General features: G+C 30.3%; 1 protein-coding gene across 1 annotated transcript; it reads right to left on the bottom strand.

Moving 5' to 3' along the window:
* Window positions 1-3,154: 3,154 nt before the first annotated feature.
* On the bottom strand, window positions 3,155-8,022 carry LOC101217307 (cucumisin). Its single transcript, XM_031885307.1, has 8 exons — window positions 7,838-8,022; window positions 7,593-7,687; window positions 7,090-7,336; window positions 5,816-6,326; window positions 5,200-5,303; window positions 4,733-5,048; window positions 4,431-4,644; window positions 3,155-3,905 (listed from the first exon to the last, which is right to left on the bottom strand). The coding sequence occupies exons 1-8, from the start codon at window positions 7,981-7,983 to the stop codon at window positions 3,370-3,372; spliced, it is 2,169 nt and encodes a 722-aa protein (XP_031741167.1). The 5' UTR covers window positions 7,984-8,022; the 3' UTR covers window positions 3,155-3,369.
* Window positions 8,023-13,757: the final 5,735 nt, after the last annotated feature.

Genomic DNA, 13,757 nt, shown 5'->3' with positions numbered 1-13,757 from the left:
ATGCATGGCACGAGTCTTCCAACTAGTCATATTGAAAAGTGGTTATTATATGCTATATATATAACAGGCTATAAGGGAAGAAACTTTACACATCCCCCTTTTGTTCCAACATATATGTTAATAATTTCTATTTTACTCTTCCTTACAATTGTTTGGGTTGATGTGGTTGCATTCGAAGTGGTGTGAGATTTTCGTGTCTAAAATGTTATTTAAACCATAGATATGAAACATCACGATGAAAATAATATATTTGAACGAACAATCATGCTCTTTGTCCTATTACAACTATAGAAATTGAGTGTGTAGAAATGGTATGTTATACGATGAAGTGGTATGTCATTTTGCATACTAATATGATTAAGACCCTATACATACAAAACATCATGATCTAATTGTGGACTTATATTTAATATGAACCAACAATTATGTGCCACCTTATAACTATTGTAATTGGTTAAAATGGTTATAGAATGAAGTAATGTATACATCATTTCGTATACAGGTGTTTTTTAGACAATAGATACAAAATGTTGTAATATTACAATCTAATGCAAACATAATGTTTAAACGTATGGTTGTTATTTTTCTTTGTCGTCGGTTAAAATATTTCTAAACAGTTCTATCGTGCATTAAAATAGAGAACTATAAATTTAACGTGCATCGCATGTATTATGATCTAGTATATATAAAATTTGTAATTAGAGAGGTTAGGTTTCAATCTTCAATAAAAGTAAACGACAACAAATCAATTTTTCATTATTCGAGAAAACGATAAATAATCATTAGGTTGGAGATTATATTAGGAAACAAGATGAAAATAAACAACACATAGCAATGAATTGCCATACACAAGTTAGAAGACACAAAGAACTAAAAAAACGATGAATTAATTGCCATAAAATATCCAAAAAAAAGTTAGTGTGAAATCAAAAATAGTTAACATTAAAGGGATCGGCTTCGATATGCTTCTTCTTTGTATTTTAGTGTCCCAAAATTCAATTCCAAACCAAAAAAGGAATCTGCAAATAATTTCGATAGAAGAAGAAAATTGATAAAGCTAATTGTACTGAAAAGTCACTATTTTTGTTTATGATAAGTTAGTGTTTGTTTTTTCCAACCTCAATTTGAAGGGTTGATTCTAAATCATACTAATTTTCAATTGAATGTATTTACACTTATCATCCTTGTAATCAAATGATTTTAAACTAAATGTTGTTTTAATTACTAATTTTACTTTAAAATTTTCCTTAAACTAAAATAGTCCGATTTTGCACTGAATGCTTAGTCACACTAATATGAGCATAACTCAATAAATAAGTTTGAGTTTTGAATATCCTATTGGATGCCTGAATGAGGTAAATAAATTTTAATAACAATTGAAAATTTGTAATTTAGAGAAGAATGTGAGACAAGTAAGTAAGATGGAAAGATCTACTTAGCCTCTAACTTGTTTGGGTATATCTTTTTTATTTATTTTTTTAAAAAAAATGATATTTGTTGGGTCAGCAGGTGCATCCAAGCATCTTTAGTAGGTGGACACCCTCTTACGCATTCATCATCTCCTAAATTATATTTAATAAAACACGGGGATACAAAGTTCAGAACATATACAAATAGGCTAGAGATAAGCCAAAATGTAAAATCTCATAATCTAACAAAAAGAACTAATATTTAGAGCAATAGTAGAAAGCAGAATAATTTTTAAAGAGCTTGTGTTTGGTAGACCACGAGCCGATGAAATTGCATATATTCTCCCATAGATTAATGGTTGAGGTCTGACTATTGTTGAAGAATTTGTTGTTCCTTTCCAACGCAAGTTCTTGAAGTGATGGCAATCAAGAGGTTGAACATAATTAAATCATTTTTAGACTTAACGTTTATAGAGCAAATGTGGTTGCATAAAGCATTATGGCTATCAACAATATTTGTCCATCATGTGAGGTCCTTTGCTTTGCTTCGGAAAGATTTGACAAAGGAACAATGAAGGAAGATGTGATTTGTGGTCTTACTGCAATTTTTGCATGAGATGCATCAATTTAGGTTGAGACAAAGATTTTTGAGTCTGTGCTGAATCGAATCATTTGTAAGATTCCTTTGTGGATAGCAGTCCATAGGAAAAAATTGTATTTTTTAGGTATTTTTTGTTTCCATATGTTCGTGAATGAAAATGTCTCATCTAAGGCTGAAGAAGGGGAAGTATAGGCAAAGAAAACGGATTGAGCAAAGAATACCTTCATTTATTCTTTTATAAGTTTGATAATTTTTAACCATATAAATATATGTCATCTAACACTCCTCTTTCGTGAGAGCTCGAAGGGTTTGAACAAGGGACTTTCAGACCTAATTATTTTAATGTCATCTTTGATAGTATGGATTTCTAAATCAAAATCAGTTGACAATGTGAGATTTCTATGTTATAAAGAGTTTGAGTCGTTTTGATTTTTTTCAATCTACAATTCTAAACTTTTATAGATTTTTTTTATTAAAGTAAATGAAAAATTACCAAAAATTGAAATTGTGATGGTAAAAATTGCAACAACTATGTAAGTTCAAAAACAATGTAAATAAAAAATAAAAAAAAAGAAGATAGCATAATTCAAGTTGAAAGTGGCATATTATGGCCAAATGGGCCTAAAAAAAGAGATTTGGCTTGGAGCCTTAACCCAAGCATGCACAACCTCTACGAAGGTCAAGGTCGAGCCTCATAATGAGGGCATGTTGTGGTCCAAGGGATCATCCTCTTAGGACCAAGATATGGCTAAAAGAAGGTGCTCAACTCTAGCTTTTGTTGGAGCCAACCCTACCTAAAATACCGAACGAGACGAGAGGCACATCTAGTCCAGTAAATCGAAGGATAATCTCAATGTAACTCCAAGACTCCATGAGGCCTTTCGAGGTCAATCACACCTATAAATACATCATGAATATAACTATGGAAGAAGTACGTCTATTCTAGCTAATACTCAAACCCTCCAGTTACTGCACAATATAGGCTTTCGTATTTAGGCATCAAAACTCATGTTATTAAATCCTTATTGGTGTGTTTTGTGCAGTTGTCAATGGTAAGGTCCGGGTGTGGACCATCTTTTTAGTTGTAAACTCATTGATGTACAGTTCACCCAATGCTATGGAACTCCATAAAGACACATGCTAATAATCAAAATAATTATAGTCATTATATTCTAGTCGTTAAAAGTACACCTTTAAGTTTGAACATTACTATTGTACACATTGTATGTGTAAGTTGAGAAGTGTATTTCGTTTGCTAATGTTGTTCACTTCTTACACAGGGTTTCTCCAACAAAACATACTTTAACACCTTTATTGCATTATTCAATATAACTTGGAATTTTAAGCACACAAACCAAACTAATTTTTTTTGACAACATAAACTGTGATAGGGCTTCTCACTTGATGGACACCATCAGTCCACACCAAAGAACCTGAGACTATGTTCTGATTCACTGTTCCTTGAACAGTTAACTTGAAAGATTTGGTATCCCCAATTCCATTGAATAAAAGAGAAGGAGGATCCACTGTGATTCTCAAGCTTGGTGGGGCAAAAACCTTAGCGGTGTATAAAGATGTGTTGAATTCAACATTTGTGAGAGTTCTTGTGAAGAATTGGTTGATGGTTAATTGTGAGGGAGTTGTGGAAAATGCAAAAGAAGGATAGTTTAGATCCCAAACTCGGCCGGAGTTGGCAGGAGTACAAGCAGTCTTATCGCCAGTAATATGTCGAACCATCTCCGTGGTGTAACCTTCTTGACCACACAAGAAGTTAATGTAGTCAGTTTCAGTTGCGTTGTAAACTAAGCCTGGATTTAGTGCCTTGAGGGGGTTGATATGGCCTGCTCCATATGCAAACTCTGCTTCTGGATTCACTTTGGCATTCATGCTAAAAGCTGCACGTCAAAAGCTTTTTTGTTATCAAAATGGGACGTTTAAAAACAATATGAAGTAAATTAAAAGGTCTAATGGTGGTTTAGTTAACATTTTTTTTGTTTTTTTTGTACTGGCAGGTGGGAGTGGGAGATCAAGCCTCTGATGTGTTGAGGACATTGAGGTTGTTAATACATATATATACATGATATCAGTTGAGCTATACTTGCTGTTAACTGGCTTGTATCACTTCTACCTCAACTAGCTAATATATCATAATCAAATGTGATAGACTCGTACAAATTATTTTTCATCAACTCTATCTTAGTTTTATTAGTTAAGATCACCTTGTTTTTTATAACTATTTGGTTTTTGAAAGTAAGTTTATAAACTCTATTTGCACTCATAAATTTCTATGTTATCCCCTTCCGTTAATGTTGTAAAAAACTATGTTAAGTTTTGGAAACTAAAAATAAATTAAAAATAATTAAGTAAAGTGCAGTTCAAGTAGCAGATAAGTATCGCAATAAAAAATCAGTTCACATTACCTGTTGTCATGAGAGCTGATTTTATCGCAGCAGGCGACCAAGTAGGATTAAACGTTTTAACATATACTGCAATGGCAGTGGCATGTGGACAAGACATGGACGTCCCTGATATTATATTATAAAGGACACTTCTCGAATCTCCTGCAATTCCCGACACCGGCGCAATCGGAGACCATGCCGCTAGAATTTCAACTCCTGGTGCAGTCAAATCTGGCTGCATAAATATACAAAAATCTTACAATGATCTTATAGACTAGCAATGTCTAACAAAAGAAAAGAAAAAGTTTAGAAGTACTTTAAACCTTGAGAATATCAAGAGTTGCAAGATTGGGTCCTCTTGAAGAGAAAGAAACTACAGAAGGAGCTGAAGCATTCAAAATTTCATTACTCTTAAAAATGGTAGCTGTTGAAGAGAGTGTATTAATGTTGGTACTGTGAAGATATGAAGCTGGCAATGGATAAGAGCTAGCATAATCCTTAAACCGGCTGCCTTGCATTATAATGCCTACTGCACCATTTTTATTGACGGATTCCACTGTTGAAGCTCGTAATATCGAGTCGCAAACAAGGATTTTTCCCTTAACCAAGCTCAGATCTAACGAGTTCTCATTGCAATATCTGTTGTTTTCATGAAGGAAAAGATTAGTTATTTTAAATTTTAGACGTGAGAACGAATGAATTTTGCTGAAGTGCGTGTTCTTTTGCTGGGTGGGAAATCTTCACGTCCATTAATGATAGAAAATGGATCAAAATGAGGCTAATAATTTACCTAGAAATGGAACTATTGAAACCACCAGATTTGTTGGGTGCATCTCCACCATGAATCAAAGGATATTGTTTTCCCATAAGATCAAATGTATGGATTGCAGGCCCCTGCACCCATCAATAATCATGATATGATAATTTTATAAAAGCTTCAAACATTTTTTTTCCAATTATATAATAAAAAAACGCTATATAATATATTCTTATCAAAGTTGCTTATAGTTCAACCTATTTTATAATGCATAGGATTTGCATAGGATTTGCAAACAGATTAAAAGATTTAAAAAGAAGTTAAAAGACCTGAAAAATAAATGCATAGGTTAGAAAACATAAACCAGTAAAATTAATTGTCAAAATATATATATATTTCTATCAGGTTTCAACAATAGTCGTAATTAATGTCAAAATGAGTAAAACTCACTCATCAGAGATAGTGTTGTTAAACTAAAAAGTAAGTAGTGAGTTATAACTAAATGCAAGAACTTGTAAATCAATTTGGCTATGGAGTGAAAAGAGAATAATTTATAGGACATGTACCTACATTGAGATTAGAGGTCTAAATTCTTATATAACTCATTTTTTGTGTACTAAAAATAATAATAATAAGTAATTATGTTGACCTGATAGACGGTTCCATTTGCAAGCTGCACTCGTGACACAAACTTTCTGTCAATGGTGCTAGCAGCCACAGAAAGAGACCATGGAGAGACATTTGAGGTGGTGAAGTATTCAGGACCTTCATTTCCAGCTGAATTTGATGTCAATATTCCATGTTTTATTGCATGAAAAGCTCCAATGGCTATGGAATCAGTGAAGTAAGATTTCACTTCACTCCCTCCAACTGAAAGAGATATGATATCTACTCCGTCTGCAATTGCATCGTCGAACGCCGCAAGAATATCGGCATCGTAGCAACCATCAGACCAGCATATTTTGTACACAGCAATGCGCGCAGAAGGAACCCCACCTCTTGCTGTGCCAAAGCCAAGACCGTAGAGACTTGCTTCGCTCACAAGACCACCGGCCACTGTGGACGCGGTGTGTGTGCCGTGACCTTCGGAATCTCTTGGGCTTTGAATGTTTCCTGGGGGAAGCTTCTCGCTACGATAGGTTCGAGCTCCAATGATTTTTCTAATAGATACAACCATTTATCAGTTTGGTCATTAAAACAGATAGTGAAAAATAGAGAAAATAGCCCTAAACTAATAATAAATTAATTAAGATCCTACATTATTTATTTATTTCATCAATCAAGAGGTGAAGGAACTAGTGTTTTATCTACCAAACCAACGCTTCGATTGCTTCGAATTTATCAATGATAAACGCTAAGAGACATTGATCATAGACTTCTATCAAATTTTAACTACAGTTTATTTGTCTATTTACAACTATCATCATAGAATCTAATGTTGGAGGCGTTGACGAGCCCACTCTAAATTTACTCTAAATCTCACAAACTTTTAAGAGAAGAAATTTGTTCTCTTAGAAAACTCAATAACACACAAGAGAAGAATGTTGTTCTCTTGAAACTCACTTACTTTCTAAAACTCAATTTGCTTCTATTGATTTGATTCTTTTTATCTTTTTGTATACAAATGAAGGAAATGATCTCTATATATAGTATTCAAGAGACACTTCCTAAAAGACACAAAATAAATGAAGTACATGAATACATACCATTCATGTACTTGAATAATTACATGTATCTAGAAATGCATATGTATCTTGAAACTAGAAATGTATCTATTAATGTGTTATCCATAATGTATCTAGCTTATTAATTTCTAACATCTAAAAGAATTATATTATATCTTAACCATAATTCTCGTCTGAAGATTTTTAAGCTAGTTTAGCTTTCTTTTTTCTTTATTAATATAATTGTGTGTGTGTTCACCTGTTGCATTGAAAGTCGGGGGATGTTTGGCATTGACCCTTCCAACCGGCCGGTGGAGGTCCGAGATCTGTGTCATTGAAACTAGGAGATTCCGGCCAAATTCCGGTATCTAGAACCCCAACAACTATGTTGCTTTCAACTTGGTTTACACGAGGAACACTTTGTGTAAAACCCATGAAATCCCAAGACCTTGTTGTATGAACATGCTTCTTTCCATTTGGAAACACCGACACCACACCCTCCTTCACTGAAAATATTATTAATCTTTCACATTTAGTTAACAAAATAATTTCAAAGGAGATTATCACTGTTCTCATATTTAAAATCAATTTAATTAAACAAGTTCAGATTAATTTACATTTCTTCCCAAAATTTTCCTATAGCCAAAATTGTTATTAATTAAAAGCAATGTGATAAATTAAAAGTGATCAACTTTGAACAAACTTGTACTACCTAAAAATATATAAAAAAGAAAAAGTATTATTAGAACAATATATACATACAAGCAATCTTTTGAGCTTCTTCTTCAGTTAATCTCACTGCAAATCCATTGAAACTTCTCTTGTAGCTATACAGCAAGTGTTTCGGCGCAAAATTGCTAGAAGATAAGCAATAAAGTATTAAAAACTTTTGACATTTTATGGATATCATACAGTCCCAATAAATAATTACAAACATAACAAAAATTTTATAGTTTCTTATTTTTCTTTGCTTAATATATAGATAAATAAATATATAAAATACAAACCTCCCAACAACTTGTTCCAACATTGCCCTATGATGCAAAGGAGTAGAACTCGTATCTTCTAATTTGCTTCCCATGTATACAATATAGGTCTGAAAAAATATATAAAAATATAAAAAACTGATCTCCCTAAAAAAAAACAAAAACATATAAGTACTTCACATAAAAATGTGAATGTAATATTATTACCTTTCGACCATCATTGTCTAAATGAGAGCCAGAAACAAGCTGACAATTGAAAAGATTAAAGAAAATGAAGTTTAAAATTAGAGAGCACACAATTGATCTTCCTGCCATTCCTATATTAAAAGAAACACATATATGACAACTTAGGTTGTTGTTTGAGAAAGTATATGAAGATCAAAGGTCCTATTTATACAAAAACTTCGAAAGAAATTTTGTTTACTTAATTATCTTTTGATCTATTTTTATTTTTTTATCATAATGTTGATAGCTTAGTAATAATATATGAAACACGTGATGTATCTCTCCACTTAGGGAAATGTTAAAAAATATTAAGCATGTAACACATGAAGAGGAAGGGTATGGGGAAGAAGAAGATAAAATTGAAAAAGAAAATTGTGGCCACACTAGTTGAAACTCAGAGAGATATAAGGGCTTGATATATATAAGATCGATTCAAATCCAAAACTTTCTTAATTAATTTTTATTGAGTATATTTAAGAGAGTTGAAGATTATATATTAGTTTTTGGAGTTGACCCTTAGTTGTATTAGTGTGATAATAGATCTACATCATGAGATATCAAGATCATTTAATTTATAATAGCAATTATTAATTTAATATGATAAGGTAAGCTTCGAATGATCGTGCGTCTTCAACTCTCTATTCTCTTTATCTTGATTGCTCTAGTTTGTCTATGTCATGTGATTCTCTAGTGTAGTTTGTTTGGCTATGTTGGTTTCTCCTTTAAAATCAATTTTGAATCAAATATAATAGAAATAAATTTGTTTAATTAGTTTCCAAGTTTTAAAAAATATGTTTCTTTCGTTCTTGGGTTACTTTTTAAGTTTTTCAAATTTTTTAGAATAGATTAGAAGGTCGTCTTTGTTGCTTATTTATTTTCGGGTTTCATGGAATTTTTAAGATGCAATAGATTGTTGATTCACTGTAGACGTCAAATCCATGAAAATGTAAAAATATCACTAGAAATAATGTGTGATATATGATAAAAATTTAACATCATGGTTATGAACTTAACAAATCAAAGATAAAGTGGAAAACTAATATACATCTAGAGATATTTTATCAAGGGAGATTGTTAAAAATAACAAATTTGATAAAATATTTACAACATGTAGTAAAATTTTCGAAGGCATTAATAACGGTGATAGAAGGTTGATCTATTAGTTTTCTATCATTCATAGAATCCAAAATTTACTTATACCTTGTAAATATTGTAATTTATTTTGCTACTTTTAAAAATGTCTCATATGTCTACGTGAGAAAGGAGGGGAGAAAAAACAATAGAAAAAGTAAGGATTATTTTAAAAAATATATTAAAAAAATACGTTGAGTCAGATCTCCACTAGGTAGACACTTTCTTAGCACTCTCATCATCCTAGCTTCATTAATATAAGAGAAGAAAATGCAGGAAAAGCATAAGACAATGGAGAAATAAAAGTCAGAGGGTTAGAGTCAAACCCAGTAGTATTAAGATTAATAGCGATAGAACTGACGCTATAATTTGAGAATAACAAAGATTACTAAACACGTTTGGTTCTTGAACTTTCGTGATATTAATGAGTTAAGTCTTCAAACTTTAGTTTAAAGTTTATTCTAATTTTAAGTCTATATATACTTTCAATTTTATAATAATTTAGTTTTTCTGTCCATAAAATTTTGTAACTATATAATTTTTAAGTGGTAAAAGTAATTTTTGTCCAGGTAAAAAATAATAATAACTTAACCTTGTAGCCTATAAACAACATTTATTCTCTAATTAATTCATTGATCCACATGTGTAGGAAAATTATTATCAAACAAAAAAAAATCATGATCATAAGGTTTACATTGTTTCCAGTTAAAAATTTATCAAAACTTTGATACTACTTGTTAGAAATTTCTATTTCTAATACCACTTGTTAGAAATTTATTCAAGTTCTCATATACCACTTGTTAGAAGTATAATAGCAACTTATAACACATTTCTCAAATAAAAAATTAGACTATCTTGAATGATTATCATTCATAGAAGTTGTCGTTGATAGTCGCTATTAATGATATCAGTTGATAGCACATTTCTCAAATAAAAAGCTATCGTTGATAGCATGATATCAGTGATAGAAGCTCACAGCAGCTATCAACGATAGCTTTCAACTGAAGTCTCAAACTGAACATTAGGAATAACTCTGATTTTGGATTTTTCACCGTTTAACGGCTATTTAATAGCTTTTGGATAGCTCTACAGTCAGTCCTTCGAACCAGGTGCGTGAAGAAGAAAACGAAGGTGCAAAGAATATTGCGAGCGCATAGGCTCGACTATTAAGGATCAACGTAATATGAGAGAAAAATTAGACTATCGCGCGTGAGGACTCGTGAATTAAGAGCTCTTAAGAGGCTGAAGGTTTTGGGACTAAGTCGAGACCAAAGAAATCCTCCTATTAGTTCGAACTTGGCTAGGGATCTCAAAGGCATAATTAGCTCTTTTAGAAGAAAGAAGTGTTCGAAGAAGAAGCCCACGTAGTGGTGCGAAGCCACGAGACTAAGAAGAAGAGCTGCTTCTCTGGAAAGGAGCGAAAGAAGTTCAGTTCTTCCATTCCAACGCTTTAAAGGGTTACGGGGTTGAAAAGCTAGAAATAGAGTTTAGGGTTTGTTAATACTAACAAGAAGAAACGGTAGCACATGAGTATTTTAATTAATCTTTTACTAACTTTTGAGCTATATATATCATTGTGCTATATATATATGTCATTATTTTAGACTCTTTTTTTTGGCTTTTATCCAATTAACCCTCTTTATTTTAAGCAACTTTGGATGAAAATAACTTTTTTTTTCTTATTCAACCAAATATACCTATTGTTTTTTAATTAATGACAAAATATACGATGAAGAACAATATTATTGGAATTAATTAAGAGAGAGGTTGTAATTTGTGTTGTTTTTTTTTATCCATTTTTGTTTTCTTCTAAGAAACTTGTTTAAGTATAATTCTGGCAAGCTTATGGAATCTCTTATTAAATATTCACGTCGATGTCTATCTCAAGGCCAGATGAGAATAAAATAGTATGGAATATATAAGAATCAAACGGGTGAAGATGTATCACCTTTTTATTATTACTTTTTCCTATTTGCATAACCTCGATTCAAAACTCCAAACCTTCCATCTTTGGGTGGAAGATATGATGTTTAACCATTCCACCTAGCTCGTATTTGCTTGAAGTTTGGAATTTTAGTCGTGAATCTATTAACAAGACTAACATTGAGTTTGATGTTTGATTTAGCTTTTAAAATAATTGATTTCAGTTTTATTTTCTATATTCGCAATATAAAAATAAAATGTTATGTATTGTTTTTTTCTAAATGTTTTTGTGATGTAAATTTTCTTTTTTTTTTTTTTTCCTAACAATGGAATCAATTATTAAAATTCAAAAATAACTTTTGGTAAACACAATCCCCACTATTGGGTATAATTAAAATTAATAAGTAAGTGTTACTTATTTCTTAATTAAAGATGAATTTATATTAGGAAATTTAAATGTTAAAAATATTTACCAGTAAAATTTTAAATTCTATAGATAATATTTAAAATTATTTTAACTTTTTTTCATTTTTAAAACAATTTTCCTATTAATTATTTGAGTTGATTATTTGAAAATCGTGAAACTATCAATTTAATATTGGTATAACTTATATTTACAGTAAATTAATTATTAGACAAAGTATGGTGGATTGACATTTTATAAGTGTTATTATTCAGAAGGTTTATAGTTAAATTAAATAATACAGATTATTGTTGAGTTCTACACACGTTGGACATTGTACAAATTTTTAAGGAGGAAAGTGATGGATTAGTATTGAAAGAGTAAGAGTAAAGGAATATTGAATATGGCAAACTTATATAACGTGTGGAGTGTGAAAAAAGAAAGACCCCGATAATCTATTTTTAGTTTGTACACGTTTAGTTAACAACTCATTGCATCTTCTTCAAATATATCTATAGTATATGGTTGAAAACACTATAATGTTTAAGTTAGTATAAGATGTAGCTAATTCAGGTTTATCTTTTTTTTTTTTTTTTTTGTAGATTACTTGCTCTTCTTATTTGGAAGGCTTGAATAAGACTATATTTATAATAGAATTATTTATTCTTTTTCTTTATTTATTACTATGCAAGATCGAAAATTGTCACGGCACAGCTAAAACAAGAAAGTGTGTTAAAAATTTGCACCATAAAAAAAATATTCGTAAAACATTGTGGTTGATTCATGTAAATATGACTTCAGTTGCCTTTTTTATATATATTTTTCAATATATCCTTGTGGTTGATTTGTGTAGATGACTTTATTTAGATCTCCATGTATGAATGTTGTCTTAACATCAAGTTGTTCGAAAAATTGTCAAAAATAGGCCAAAGTTGAAGGGATAAAAATTTTAAGGATTGAATTTGAAAATGTTGAGATTTAGGACAAAATTAAGGGAGAAATGTCAAAATTTCCCTTAATTAATTTTCTTCCTTTCCCTTCTCTTTAATCTAAAACAAAACAAATCATTTAAGAAAAAAAAAAACCATTCGAATTTGAGTATATAGGTAAAATTCAAATTTATTCAAAATACGTTCGTGACTTTATTTTATTGGATTTAAGATGATAGAATATATTTTTCACCAATATTTTAACAGCAAAAATCATATACAAATACAAGAAGGTAGATCATTAAAGGAGATGGGACTTGTGAAGTTTGATTTCTTCATAAGACAAACATGGTAAGGTTTTATATGTGGAGAATTGTGGTAGCTAATGGTATGTGGTGGATGCACAAGATGAAATGGGTTAATAATATATATAATTAGGATTATTTATTTTTGTCATGTGGAAATTGCTTCATTTCAAATAAAGGTGATAAAAAATCGGTAACCCCGATTAACCATAACCCAAACCATGATTTTAAATCTTTTGTAGACTTTTTACTACAAATTGATTTTTTTTTTTTTTCATATCCAAGACACTTAATCTATTGACAAATCTCTCTTGCAAAAAAATATTTGTTCTACATCCAACTCCTCACTTGTAGAGTTTGTAGAGTTTTCTTCTAACCAATCACTTCTTTTTGCCTTCATCTTTTTGGTAGATGAGTTGTTGTGAACTTTAGCTTTTTCTTTGCAAAAAAGAACATATCTAATCATTTTAGGAAAAAAAATTAATTCATTTTAGACAAAATTTTATAACATCGCATTTTATTACTCATTTTAGAAAAAAAAATGTTTTAAATAAAATCTTTTAATATCACAATTAACTTATTTATATTCATTTTAGAAAAAAAAAACTAATTTGTTTTAAATAAAATCTTTTAATATCACATTTAACCTATTTCTATATGTTTTAGGAAAAAAAGAAATCATTTTATCTCATTACTATTATTTTAGGGAAAAAAAATTATTTTATTTACATAATATCCAATTTTGATTTTATTACTAATTTATGGTACACTTCGGTCTATAAATAAAAACCCTGGGTCATTTGAAAAAGAGTAAAAGAAAAAAATTAGATAAAGTTTGTAGAGAAAAAAAATATTTAAAGCCAGTAAACAAAATGGTGGATTTTTCTTAGAGAAATTTTTAAAAATAGTAGATTTTACAAAATATTTACAACATATAGCAAATTCTATCACTGATAGTTATTGATATGCTATAGTGATAGAAGATTATCAATGATAGAATCCAAATTTTGTTATAGCTTGAAAAT

Source organism: Cucumis sativus, chromosome 5, assembly GCF_000004075.3.
Source record: "Cucumis sativus cultivar 9930 chromosome 5, Cucumber_9930_V3, whole genome shotgun sequence".
Taxonomy (NCBI): Eukaryota; Viridiplantae; Streptophyta; class Magnoliopsida; order Cucurbitales; family Cucurbitaceae; genus Cucumis; species Cucumis sativus.
The sequence above is the reverse complement of the archived record's forward strand: the minus strand, read 5'-3'. Positions and strand labels throughout refer to the sequence as shown.

Bases quoted from the DNA above. Each gene is read 5' to 3' on its own strand.
- LOC101217307 (XM_031885307.1), bottom strand. From the start codon at position 7,983: ATGTTTTTGTTTTTTTTTAGGGAGATCAGTTTTTTATATTTTTATATA. The intron at 7,688-7,837 runs GTTTGTATTTTA...CTTATCTTCTAG, and splicing joins TTGGAACAAGTTGTTGGGAG to CAATTTTGCGCCGAAACACT. The intron at 3,906-4,430 runs GTAATGTGAACT...TTTGACGTGCAG, and splicing joins ATCAGCTCTCATGACAACAG to CTTTTAGCATGAATGCCAAA.